Source organism: Acomys russatus, chromosome 5 (assembly GCF_903995435.1).
Source record: "Acomys russatus chromosome 5, mAcoRus1.1, whole genome shotgun sequence".
In the NCBI taxonomy this organism is placed as follows: Eukaryota; Metazoa; Chordata; class Mammalia; order Rodentia; family Muridae; genus Acomys; species Acomys russatus.
This window is the reverse complement of record NC_067141.1, coordinates 15498869-15512970: the sequence shown is the minus strand read 5'-3', so window position 1 is coordinate 15512970 and position 14102 is coordinate 15498869. Positions and strand designations below refer to the sequence as shown.

The 14102-nt window shown below is 45.6% G+C and overlaps 2 protein-coding genes across 4 annotated transcripts in view; one reads left to right on the top strand and one right to left on the bottom strand.

Moving 5' to 3' along the window:
- The window catches only part of Dock1 (dedicator of cytokinesis 1), a 508411-nt gene that overhangs the window by 259848 nt on the left and 234461 nt on the right, over positions 1-14102 (bottom strand). The window lies entirely within an intron of this gene.
- The window catches only part of Insyn2a (inhibitory synaptic factor 2A), a 56573-nt gene that overhangs the window by 30848 nt on the left and 11623 nt on the right, over positions 1-14102 (top strand). For 2 of the 3 annotated variants that reach the window (XM_051145484.1, XM_051145483.1), the window contains one exon: positions 9992-10063. The exons of the other annotated variant lie outside the window; for it this stretch is intronic. In XM_051145484.1, the coding sequence (XP_051001441.1) occupies positions 9992-10063 (72 nt within the window). The remainder of the gene's footprint in view (positions 1-9991; positions 10064-14102) is intronic. 3 annotated transcript variants of the gene reach the window in all.

The window sequence follows — 14102 nt, the reverse complement described above, 5'->3', positions numbered from 1 at the left end:
GGATGCAGCACTGTGTTCTTTGAGGGATTTTTCTTCTGATTTCTAACATGGGACCCACGAGACAAATCTCCCTTGATGCAGTCAACCAGATCTGACTCCTATTTTACTCAATAGACATCAGGGTGGAATGGCTAGGAAACAGCTCAGTTGGTAAGGTGCCAGCCACACAACACAGGAGCCTGAGTTTGAGTCCTCAGCACCCGCAGAAAAGCCAGGCATAGAACAACTGAGCATTTGTAAGTTCAGCATAGAAGGATACAGGGGAGACAGATGGGTCCCTGGAGCCCGCCTGCCAGTCTAAATGAATTGGTAAGAGACAACAATAAAAGGTGGGTGGGTAGTGACTTAGTAAGGTGTCCAGGGTTGTTTGCAAACACAACACATGCAAGAAATCAGAAGTGCCCATGTCCAAGAGAACTTCTTAGGTATGTGTGAAAAAGGAGTTTGGCCTCAGTGAGAGCGCTCTACACATCCTGCCCTGTGACCACCACCTCCAGATGATCAGGACAAAGATGGGCAATCTGTGTTTAGGTTTCGTTGGACTGGCCTTGCTGCTCATGCCTGACCATAGGAAATTAATCAAGGAACAGCCAGTAAAGCTGGCGTTCTATAAACGCATATTGTTCAGTGACGGTATTGGGGTAACTCCAATAGACAAACTCCTACACCGTGTCCATAAAATATCAAGCGATTTTTTTTCTCTATAGTTTTATTCAGTGGGCAGGTGAATTTCGCTAGATCAGATCAAGCTCACTCCCAGTGATCTGCTTAGACAAAAATTACTTCTTGGTCCATTCACATTTCTCTTTCCTCATTCATCCTACGCTTCCACGAGCTTTAGCTGCCACTCCCCCCTGGGACCCACGTGCTAGACATCAGTTGGACAAACTGAAGGACCATGCTGATCCTGAATGCTGGAGGCCCTGGCGGTGAAAGCTAGTGGAGGGCAGATGAGAGCCAGCAAAGGGCTCACTCAAGAGGAGCAGCACCAGGGTGGTCCTCCAGAGCTCTCAGATGGCACCAGACAGATGACAGCATAGGTGTCAACCTGCAGCCCACTTGCACATCATCACGGGGGTGGGAATGCTGCTACCTCAAGAAGTTTGCCAACAGCAGAGATGACAAGTTTCTCAAGACAGACTTCATGTTCACACTAACTACCCACTATGTCTGATTAGAGACCCACACCCTGCAAGGATCACTCAACTGCTTAGTCTGACTCAGCTGAGAGGCACCTAGTGGGGGAAGGAACCTAGTTGAGCCATGAACTAGGAAGGCCCACACTGCTTTGGATTAACCAATCAGTGACCTTGGTGTTGGTCATGAAAACCAACTTGATATTTCTTTTTAAGAAGCTTAAAGCAGTGCACAAAGTGCTTGTTGTGCACGCATGATGTCTCACGTTTGCATTCCCAGCACACATAGCTGGGTAGTGTATTCTGCATCTGTAGGACCAGTGCTAAAGGGCAGGAGTGCAGAGACGGGGGAAATACCTGCTCACTAGCCAGCCAGTGAGCTCCAGATTCATTGAGGCATGCTGTCTCAAAATATAAGGTTGCGAGTGATAGAGGAAGACACTTGTGTTAACCTTTGTCCTCCACACATGCACACATACATATAAACCCCTGAAAACACACACACACACACACACACACACACACACACACAAAACGAAGCTGTAATCAGATGCTCCCTAAATCCTGGCATATAATAGCTTACATCTATGTAGGCTCCAATGCTTACAATAGATGTAGATGTTTCCATGGATATATTGGGAAAGTCTAAATTCACTTTAGCAACGGAAGAGCTGATATATAAACTAGGTACACTTCCAGTACATGATGTGGCAAATTCCTGGTGAGGCTTCAGATGCAGAGACACGCTGGGTCTGCTTCTGGGGAACCCTCAGGACCTGTGAGGTTCCTTACAACATCAACTCCGACTACTTCTGAAATTTAATTTCTCGCCAGTAGCAGAGGTATGGTGTGCCTCTAATTAATGTCACTTTGAGACTGTTATGTGGAAAAGCCCATTAAGATGCTGACACAAACGATAGTTTAGTTATCAAGAAGGGACAGCTGGGCAGGAATGCAGAAGAAAAAGAAAAAAAAAATTTTTGCACCAGGTGAGAAAGCCCAAAGAAAAAAGAGAGATCAAAATTAAAAGGATAAATCAGATAAGAACATAAATTATCACGGAGAACAGAGAAGACAGTCTTTGCATTTTTGTAAGAAATGCCATCTCTTGATGAGGACCATACCTACAGGACTAGGGCACAGCCTTCGTGTTAATTCAGTGTGACAGTTCCAACACTCTATGTAACTAGTGTTTTGAAAAACCACACTTGGAGGGTCACCCCCAAAGCTAGCATCATCCCATATGCTTTTTTTTTTCCGTACTAGAAATGTGACCTTGTTGAAAATTAATACACCATTTAAAAGACGATGAGTAAGCTACAAGGTCACTTACTGTTGCTTGCATTTGTGTAGAATCGTGGGGGAGGGACCCACAACACACAGCATACAGGCAATGCCAAGAGGACAGTTCTCCTGAGTGCTGCAGTCAATCCAGACTTAACACAAAGACTAAGGCAGGTGAGCAAGGGAGCTATAGATTGAGAATCTTAAATCTCTCTGCTTTCTCTACCTTTCCTTTCTCTATTTGTTTATTTGTTTGTTTGTTTTTGTATTCAGAGCTGCTTGTTTTTATTTTACATGTATGGGTGTTTTGCCTGCATGTATGTGTGTGCACCACGTAAAGTGCCTGGTGCCTTTGGCAGGTCTGAAGAGGGTGCTGGATATCCAGGAACTTCTATTGGATGGTTGTGAGCTGCAATACGGGAGCTAGAAACCGAACCTGGGTCCTCTCCAAAGACAGCGAGTACGCATAACATCCGAGCCATTTCTCCACTCCTCCCTTCTTCCTGTCTCACTTCCCTTTGAATTGTCTGACTACATCTCTTTTTGAACTCCTAGACTTTGGCAGCCCCGCCCCCACCACCACCACCACTGACACCAACACCACCATCACCAATCTCTGTCTTCCTGGTAGCTGAAATTCTAATCATTCCACCATGTTTGACTAGAACCATCCCTGGCAATGGAGCTGAGGTGGTTGTCCTAGATGAGAAAGGCTATGAGTTTGAGTCTCAGTACCACAAAATCAAAAAGAGAAGGATCTTGCAGGGGGATAGTACATAGGGCGCACAGTCCAAACAACGCCCATGTTACTGTTAATATGAGAAAACCTACTTCCCCTCCTCAGACATTTCCCTATGAGATCTCAGAATCTTGGGGGTGCTCTGGTTCTCATAAAAGCACAGGGAGAGGATGACCTCATGCTCAAACATTCCCTCCCTACATCCCTCCCTCCTGCTCTTCCTAGTCTTCTTTCTCCTTCTCCTCTTTCCTGCCCTCTCCTACTCCTGTCCCTCCCCCTCCTTTATTCCCTCTTCTTCCATTTCCCTCCTCCACCTCCTCCTCTCCACCCTCTTGCTCTTCATCATTCCTCATCCCTCTCCCTCTCACTCAGTTTTTACTCCTTCTGATCTTCTCAAACAGGAAGTGTTTGACTTTTGCTTTACCTTGGTTTTCTCGAGCACTGTGGGTCCTGTCTCTCTTGGACACCCATCCCTTCACACACACACACACACACACACACACACACACACCCGCCACACACACACACACACCAGCATCCTTCAGAGTTTCAGAGACATCAAGCAGCTTGGATGGGATTTAGAAGGGAGCTCCCAGTGACCTTTCTCTGACACTCCTAAGCTCCCTTTGGAACACCCAGCTCCCCTGCTACCTTAAGGAGATGCAGGTAATCTGTTGCTCCTATCCGCTGGCCTATGGGATCTCTGCAGCCCAGGACAGCACCTTGGTGTATCTTCACTGAAGTTGGCAGCCGTCACTCTTCCTTTAGCATTACTCTGGGGTGCTATAAAAACCACTGCAGCAGCTCAGCCCTGTGCCTCCCTTCTTTGTTTCTTTCCTATGTCAGCTCCAGTAAAAGGAAAAATTGGAGCCCCCCCCACACGAAGTGGCACCAATGCTTTTTTTTTACAGATAGACACTAGTACTATGAAGAATACATGTAGATGCACATGTAGAGAAACACATACTTATATTATTTATATTTATATATTCCGGGACTTTTATTAACAACAACTGAAGACCTGGAGCAAATTACTATCAAAGCCTTCAGTAGCTCGGGAGACTAGAGTACTGAGGTGCACTCAAGGGTTAATGGCCACTACAAGGAGGCCTTCATCTGGTTCTCAGAGCAAGGATGCCCTGAGATGCAGGCTGTACTCTGCAAGCCATACTTGCTGTACTTTTTTAAGTGGTACAACACCTTGTTGAGAAATAAGGATTCATATTGAAGCAGAAGTGACCCCATAGCTGGCTTCCGCCAGCAGTGCCCTGTGGAACACGCCTGTCTAAATTCTGTTTCCCCAGAGCACCGTGTCCTTGTCCAGATTCCACTAAACTCACATCCTTTACATCCTTATCAAGCTTATAAATCATGTCTAGCTATCGGGATCCTTCCAGAAAGCCCATTCCAATACCAGGGTGTGTCCAAAGAGCACCATCAAGGAGAAAAGTTCCGAGTCCGATTTGGGTTCTGAGTTAGAGTGGTAAGTTAGAGCCAAAAAGAAAAGGTCCACAGGGCAGGGACGTGGATCAGTCATTAAAGCACTTGACTTGCAAGTGTGAGAGTTCAGTCCCTAGAAACCATGTGAAAAGCTGGGCTTGTTGGCCTGCTTTCCCAATCCCAGCAAGCATGAGATGAAAAAGTAAAGACAGACAGACAGATCCCTGGGAGCTCACAAACAGCCTAGTCTATTTGTTCCAGGCAAACAAGAGATCTTGTTCTAAACAAACAGAGATTGGTGCCTGGGGCTTGACACGCAGAGTTATGCAGACCTGAATGTGCATGGTATATGCTCTCTATACAGGCATGCTTATCTCTGCACAGATAATGTTCACACAATCACAAATGGGGATGAGCAAATAGGTAGGCAGACAGATGGACTGACAGGGAGGACCACCCCCACTCCCCCCACTCCCGCCTCATAAAAGTAACTTTTATTTTTCTGAATCAGATGTTGTCTGGGAGGCTTACTCTCTCTTTCTGCTAACCTAAGCCTAGGATGTTTTCAGCATCTGAGACTTACTGCTTAATAAGCTCACGCTTCTTTGTTCTTCCCGGGCTCTGGGCTGGCTGGTTCAACTCCGCTGTTCAAGATCAAACTCTTCTCCCAGCTGACTTATTTAATCCGGCTTCTCTCTCGGCCCAGAATTGCTCTGCTTGGCCTCAAACTAACTCAGCAATCTGCTCTAATCTTCTGGCTTCTTTTCATTTTCTGGCCCGGTCCATCTTCACCTGAGTTCTCCCTCTGCCACCCATCTCTCATCTACTACTGTCCTGGTACAATCTGCCTCTTAAGCAGCTTCTCTTTCCTCTCTCTCCTCCTGAGAGTTGGGCATATCCTATTCTGTGAAATCACTGATTTTTCACCTTTCCTTCCACAAAGTAACATTATCTTCATTTGGGATTAAAGGCATGTACCACCACGCCTGGACCCAAGCTTTTCTTTATCTGATACTTGCTCTATACCAGGCTGGCTTTGAACTTAGATCTGTTCGCCTCTGTCTCCTGGATTAAAGGCAAGCTTGTATTCCAGTGGGATAACTAGAAGATCTTTGGATGTGATCTCTTGCCAGCCAGATCACATAGACCTAGAACAGCCATGTTCTGAATTAACAGTCTTCTATGACATCTTCTCTGCCCCCTACACACACCATGAGAAAAAGACTAAAAGACTGCCCTTTGGCCTGGCTGCTGTCCTTGGTGCTTAGGTCCTGTTTCCTCAAGTCTAGTAACATCTATTTTTAAGACTAGAAACAAGTTGCTAAGGTGGGACAGTGGGGGTGCTATGATATCTTTACATAGGGCAAGTGTGTTTGCCACAGGAGTCCAGAAGGGTTCACCTAGTGAGGCTAGAACTATTCATAATTTATCTTTCCATTTCCTTATGGCGCTCACTTGTCATTTGACTCGTGTGTTGTTCTGGAGTAAGAAAACTTAGTCTGACTATAAGATATGGCCGGAGTCATATTAAGCAAATAACCCAATGGGACCGGGTATTGAATGGAGAATGAACAATCTAGAATAAAGCATGGATTCCTGAAAGCCAACAGGAAGAAAACTTTACAAAGTCAGCGACTTCTCAGACCAAAATGAATGAATGAATGAATGAATGAATGAATGAATGAACGAATATAAAGAACAATGAATGAACGAATGGATAAATAAATAAAGAACAAACAAACAAGAAATTGATCAAAATGTCCTGGTCTGCCTTTAGGTCAGTAGCCTAAGCTCTTCCATCTATGCACTTGATTGGCCAGAGAGCTGCATCCTATTGTGCCTAAAGCAGCTCTTGCTGTACTGGCCTGAGATTGGGTATCGTTCTCCTCAGCTACAGCAGTGAAACAGAGAGACAGTTATTCTAAGTCCTGCCTTTATGAAAAGGGCTTCAGGGGAGGGTGAAGAAGCAGGGGCATTGCTGATTGGCACTTGGTGTTCCCCGCCCTCTGCCATGTCTGTGTTTACAACATAGACCCAATGCACACATTGTAGGCCCAGTTATTTTTTTTAATAACTTATTTATTTTTACTTGCATTGGTGTTTTACCTGCATGTGTGTCTGGGAGTTGGTGTCGGATCCTCTGAAACTGGAATTGTGATCCGCCTTGTGGGTGCTGGGAATTGAACTCAGGACCTCTGGAAGAGCAGCCAGTGCTCTTAACCACTGCCATCTCTCCAGCTCCAGCAGCCCAGTTATTAATGTGGCCTTAATATAATCAGTGAAGCCAAATCCTAGTACTTGGAAGACCTGAGATCAATTAGCACAAAAACGTAACAGATTCATAGAGACACTGACTGACAATAGCTGCCAGCAGGAGTCCTGGGGTGTGTTAGCCACAAACTGCACATCACAGGTCAAAATTTTACCATACGTAATTCCCCCTCTGACTTGTCTGATTCCTTTAAATGATAATTACAGAAAGGACACTAAAGAAGCCATTAGAAACATTCACAAGGACCCCTCCAAGAGAGGTCCTGGTAGGTAATGAAGTCTTGAATGTAAGTTGCAGACAGGGAAAGCTGATGGAAAACACCACCGAGAAAACAGAAATGTGACTGACCACCATTAGGAACCAATCCAACCATCCTTCTGTGGTGACCAACTCCCTCTACCTCTGCTGAGCACCTCACAAGGGCAAGCACTTAGCAACATCACAAACAGCCTCTGGGTAGCCACAGCCATGCCTGACTCAGTAGGGTCTTGCTAAAGGATGGAGATGGAAATGTGTATGCTTTACTAAGTGATTAGCGTAGGCTGCTCAGGAGAGCTTAGAAGAGGACAATTTCTTGCTAAAACATTCCACCATCCTGGAAGAAGGTCCTCTGGTGACTCTCTGGTGCCTGAAGCCTTTGTCCTGTCATTTTCAGATTCGCAGACTATCTATCCCAAGCTGCCAATTACATGTAGTGAAAAACACAGGTCCCTGGAGCAAGGCAGCACAGAGTATCAGAAGCCCGGGGTCTAAGAATAATGAGTTCCTGGGCCAGGAGGGTGTCTGGATTCTGTTCCATAAAATGAGAAGAGAATAATTAATTAGAAGACTCCAGGCACTAACACAAGTGAGCCCTTTGAGGCTTGGAGGTGCAACGCTGATCAGATGCAGTAGAGGTTGTAGAGAGGTCTAGGGCAGAAAGGTTCTAAGCTCTTGAAGTGTACCAGCAAGTGTCTCCAGATGGTGGTTGGGGACCACAGGAGCCTTCTTTAAGAGCCTAGAGGTTGGCTATGACTAGCACAAAGGCTGACTGTTCAGTACATCGCCTCTCTCTTGCTCATACCCATTAGGATAGCAGCACTTGTGGACAGTGTAGCCCAGCAGATGAACAGCACATCTGCATGGACAGACACTGCTAGGCTGCCACAGCAAGGAGGGATGTGGGCTCAAGTATAGTTTCTCACTGAGGGGGGCCAAGCCCAAGTGAGCAGACTGAAAAGAGCATGGCCCTGTGCATACCCAAGAGGTTGGAGAAGGGCTCTGGCTAGGATGGGACAAAGACCCAGTGTGTGTCCTTGGGGCTTGCCACTTGGGGGAAAGAGCTGAGAATGAGAAGCTGGCATCCATGGGGAAGAGTGGAGGGAGCACATGAGGCCCAGGTGGAAAAGCCAGCTATGGGTGTCCAGAGCTTCCCAGTACAGCTGAGGGACAAGACAAACACGGTGACATTGTGGTTCTAACTCTCAAGTGCAATGCATCACAGGAAATGTTTGGCAGGACTTTGGAGCAGAATATAGTCACTTGGCTAACAAATAAACTACACCAAACTCAAATCAACTGCACTGAACTCCAAGTCATGGCCGCATTTACTGAGTCCACAGAGACAGTGTCAGCACTGAGCAGTCAATGATTTTGTCAGATGTTTACAGAGCACAAAATATAAATGAGGAAACAAATGTTATTTTCAATTTGAAACTCATAGTGCAAACGCACACAGTGTACATAGCAAAAGGTGACACAAACACAGACTGCTGCTGTTGACACAGCCACTGTACACATGGTTATTTTGCGGGGCGATGCTGTCCATGCAAATATGCACCCAAGGTGACTGGACACCAGGCCAGATGGAAATGGTTCTCGCACCATCAACCAGATAGGTTCAGATGCTCATGTTTGACCCTTAGTGCAAATAATATTTAGAATAAAATTTGCGTGTGTGTTAGAAGGAGCAGAATGTCCGACTAAGGTAGAGTAGTTGGGAGTGAGTAAGTATAAAACACCACACACACGGTTTTTGGAGGTTGAATGATCCAAGATATACAGTCTTGGCAACCCTGGCCTAGTTAAGAAAACAAAGCAAGTTTCAATACAATACTAAAAAAAAAAAAAAAAAATACTCAAAGGTTAGTTATTTTATTATTAGAGGGTCACAATCTATGTCTCTGTCTGTCTGTCTGTCTGTCTGTCTGTCTCTCTCTCTCTCTCTCTCTCTCACACACACACACACATATGAATGCACTTACACATGCACACACATCTCAAAAGCCTGCATGGTCTCCAGAGTGAGCTGAAGTCTGCTACGCTCCGTTCTTACAGTGACATTCCGTAGCAGACAGCACAGGCAGAGAATGCGTCAGAAGTCTTGACAATGGGAGAGACAGAGTCACAGACAGCAGCAGCAGTTTTCTCTACATACCCACAGAGGAAATATTTTAGGATTTATGGACCAACGCACAAACCCAAAGACGTTATATGAATATTCATCTATGTATTAAATCATAATCTTCCTGGTCCGAATGAAACCCTTTGGAGACAGACATACTTCAGTCATGTTATAGGTAGTAGTACTCTTTGGATACCATTTCAAGCATTTAACAGTGTGAAACCCATCCCGGGCTTGCTAGGCAAATCACTTATGGAGCTGGGGTTAGAATTTGACCCAGAGGCCATGCATGTCAATCTCTGCCCTGCTCTAGCAGGACAGGAGGTGGTAGGGCATAAAACCAGGCAGTTGTCAGCCTCTAAGCCCATGGTCTACTCCAGGAAGATTTGTTGGTTTTTTTTTTTTTTTTTTCCAGTACAATAAACATAAAGCTACTTTGAAACTTCCCACTTGTCATGCTTATAACGCAATCAGATTACACACTTCATCCAGGAGCGTATGTTCACATTCTAAATTTAATTTCAGTGGCATCTTGGCTGTAGACGTGTACTGGCTGGTACCGTAAAGGCAGAGACACGAACGAGCAAAGTGGTAAACACATAGGCGTCAGTCCCTGTGATCTTGAGCTTCTCACATCCGGAAGGCATCTGAATTGAGGCCTCTGCTCTGTGAGGCCAGCGACCGGCCCCCCCGACCCCCAGCACCGATTGTAATGCTCTCCTGTTCTTATCTTGTAGGCTTTCATATCGGACGGGGCAAGACACAGCTAATTGTGACACGTGCAGGAACAGTGCATGTATTATCTATAGGTATGTTAACATTCTCTTCCCACTTCGTTATTCTGAGTGACAAATGATGTTTACCCACAAATGCAAGAATTGTTGGGGGCCATGCTGGGAAGATTCTGTCAGACAGAAAAAAAAAATTAAAGATCCTTCCTTGACCATAATTCTAGTCTATGTCTAAGCAGCCATCCTTCCACCCAGCCCCCAACCCTCAACCCCCCGTATATGGTCTCAGGATGAAGGAGGGCATGGACAGGTTTATCTTGTAAAACACACCTTTGTGTTCTCAGGAGCGAGGATCATTTTGATAGCTTGCTCCCTTGGAATCTATAGCCTTGAGCACAGAACTAAGCTCTGGCAAAACAGTAAAATATAAGGCCTTCAGATGGTGTAGATTAAAGGCCCGAGGCCACACTGTATGGGCTAGGATTACACAGGAGGCCCTGCTCTGCTCACACCACATGCACAGGTATTTTCCTTGGTCCTCTCCTTCTCATGGCAGGATCTGCTATCAGGAAACTACAACTGTTTGTCATGTGCTTTGTTTTGTAATGATTAAAACCTGCTAGAACAGATCAGAAAGCTTCAATAGACAAAAGTTATATTTAGGTCATTGACAGTAATTTTAAGATTTTAGGGCATGGTCAAAACTTCCAGAAATTGCTATCTTTTTCCTCATGGTGGCGGTGCGAAGGGATCCCATGTATTGGCTGGTGTGAACTGTGCTCCAGTGATGAGTGTAGATGTCTCTGTGATACACTGATGTCACTTCTATTGGGTGTGTACCCAAGAGTTATGGTGTAACCCTTATGATGGCAGTTCTGGCTTCCTGAGAACACTTTGCAGGGCTCTCCATAGCGGTGTGATCACACATGTTCCCACCAACAGCGTCTTCATCACGGTTGTGGTCTCATACAGTCCTACACACAACATCTTCATCACAGCTGTGGTCGTATACATTCCCACCGACAGCATCTCCATAGCGGTGGTGTTCACACACATTCCCACCAACAGTGTCTCCATAGCGGTGGTGGTCACACACATTTCACCAACAGTGTCTCCATAGCGGTGGTGGTCACACACATTCCCACCGACAGTGTCTCCATAGCGGTGGTGGTCACACACATCTCACCAACAGTGTCTCCATAGCGGTGGTGGTCACACACATTCCCACCGACAGTGTCTCCATAGCGGTGGTGGTCACACACATCTCACCAACAGCATCTCCATAGTGGTGGTGGTCACACACATTCCCACCAACAGTGTCTCCATAGAGGTGGTGGTCACACACATCTCACCAACAGCATCTCCATAGTGGTGGTGGTCACACACATTCCCACCAACAGCATCTCCATAGCGGTGGTGGTCACACACATTCCCACCAACAGTGTCTCCATAGAGGTGGTGGTCACACACATCTCACCAACAGCATCTCCATAGCGGTGGTGGGCACACACATTCCCACCAACAGTGTCTCCATAGAGGTGGTGGTCACACACATCTCACCAACAGCATCTCCATAGTGGTGGTGGTCACACACATTCCCACCAACATCATTTCCATAGCGGTGTGATCATACACATTCCCACCAACAGCATCTCCAAAGCGGTGGTGGTCACACACATCTCACCAACATCATCTCCATAGTGGTGGTGATCACACACATTCTCACCAACATCATTTCCATAGTGGTGTGATCATACACATTCCCACCAACAGCATCTCCACAGCGGTGTGATCATACACATCTCACCAACAGCATCTCCATAGCGGTGGTGGTCACACACATCTCACCAGCAGCATCGCCATAGTGATGGTGGTTGCACACATTCTCACCAACAGTATCCTCTTTTTCCTACATCCTGGTCAACACCTAACAACAGTGTTGTCTTTATGAATTGAGTCAGTGTCTCAGGGTGGTTTATCTGATTTGTATTTCCTAATTGTTATGTGTGTATCTTCTTTTGGAAAAAAAAATTTAGTAAGCTTTAAAGTGATCAAAAACAGTAGTAACTAAGAACTTATAGATGCTTAAAAATACAGAGAAGACCCTCCTTGTTCCCTCCCTAAAGAATAAAAGTGAACAAAATGTCACCACCACTACCTGAAGAGGTGGAACCTGGCCAGTGTAGGAAGGCTCCAAACCACTCAGTCTCATACTTGTCAGCTCCTGTGCTGAGGTGAGCACAGACATGGCTGTAATAGCCCAATCTGAGCATCCCAGGTAGGACCTTGGATCTTTAAAAGCAGAGCTGGGTAGCATAGAAATTTCGTCGGGAGCTGGCAGAAGAAACCAAAGCAGGATGTAGGCACTGAATGGCCCCAATGGTTCTGCAGCCTAGAGAATGATGGGCCGAGTCAGAAGGGACTCACCGGTCACAGCTGGACATGCTTGACTGTAGTCTGGTGGGCAGGAAGAAGCTAGGGATGCTGCTGATGTCTTGTAATGCATAGGTAAGCCAAACCCATGACAATAAAGTCACCGGGTCCATAGCATCAGTAGAGCTGGCGTTGAAGAGGCCACCATGTTGAATACATCCTACACCATGGCTTTGTAAGAGGCACAAGTAAAAGGCATGGGCAAAAGGCAAGGAGCTAGGAAGCCCCCAGCAACCCTGGCCAAGGCATGATGCTCTCTATTGTTCTTGGATGCTGTCAATGTGAAGGTAAGACTCAAGCATGACACAAAGGTCCATGTTCCAATTCAGAGGGGATCCCTTTCCAATGAGCATGCCTGCTGGGAACTTGGCACTACATCCACACTGTGGACATGAACTTTGAATCAGCAGTGATAGGCTCTAAGCAGGACATCCCGTTTTTAACTGAGGATATGAATAAAACTATGGCCTCCAAGTGTGTGTTAGGCAGTTCCTCCCTGGGGTTAGCACACTTCCAGGGCAAGAGGTCCTCCAGTCTTCTAATGTGACAAGATTGAAATGGAAAAGATTTCTAGAGAAAGTTCATGGGATGAGCATGTCCAGCCTAAAACTACTTAACATTTTGTGGGTGATTGAAAAGAGAATTTATTAGGACACTGTCCAACATAACTGAAAATAATTTAAATAAATTTAGCTCTAAATCCAGGGGTAACTTACATTAAAAATGATATTAAAAGTGATTTAATGAGTCAGAGAAGGATAAAAATTTTTCTTTGGGGGGAATTAGCCTAGAGTGGAGATTGAATTGGCTCAACTAGCATTCTGTATGAATGCAAAGACATTAACCAACGGTCTCTGATCCAAAAGACCAGTGAGTGTCCAGGCACTAGAAGAATGTGCCAGAACCTCAGGAAGATTCATAAAGCAGAAAAGCAGAGGCATGACGATCCTTCTGGTTCTAATGCAAAAACCAGTGGGCGTGAGTCAACCCTCAGAGACCTTAATAAACAAGATAGAAAAGAGGCTTTTTAATGCCTCACAGACTCTCCATCGCATCTCAAACAATGAAGAAGGATTCACAGAGGATGGGGTTGAAAGAAGAGGAGGAGTAGAGTTTTGTCTCTCTCTTCCAGAAAAGTAGTTGGAAATTATTCCATTCAGAGCATATGAAAAACAAAACAAAACACACATTTCAACTCCAAAGACACATTGCAAACAGAAGATACTTTGTCTTAGTAAGCAAGTTCTGGAACATTCTGAAAGTCTAGCTGGACTTTCCATAGCCCCTCAAGTCCCTATTTCATTGAGTCTTGTAACTAGTGTTCCAAAAGGCATCCCAGTTGCTATCAAGTAGGACATATAAAGCTTATCCAAGTCTCCCCTTAACGGGTCCTGTCATCCCTTGTTTAGTTTGGCTTTCAGATAGGGTCTCACTATGTAGCCCTACCTGTCCTGGAACTCATGATATAGACCATGCTGGCCTTGAACTAATGGGGATCCACTAGTCTCTGCCTCCTAAGTGCTGGAATTAAGGGTGTGTGCCACTACACCTAGATTCTGTCATTCTTCACTAGAAATCAAACACAACAGTTACTCTCACGGTGTCTGAAATGGCACAAACATTTCTCGAGGTTCACTGGAACAGGGAACAGTGTACCCATGCCCGTTAGCTGACCGCCTACCGC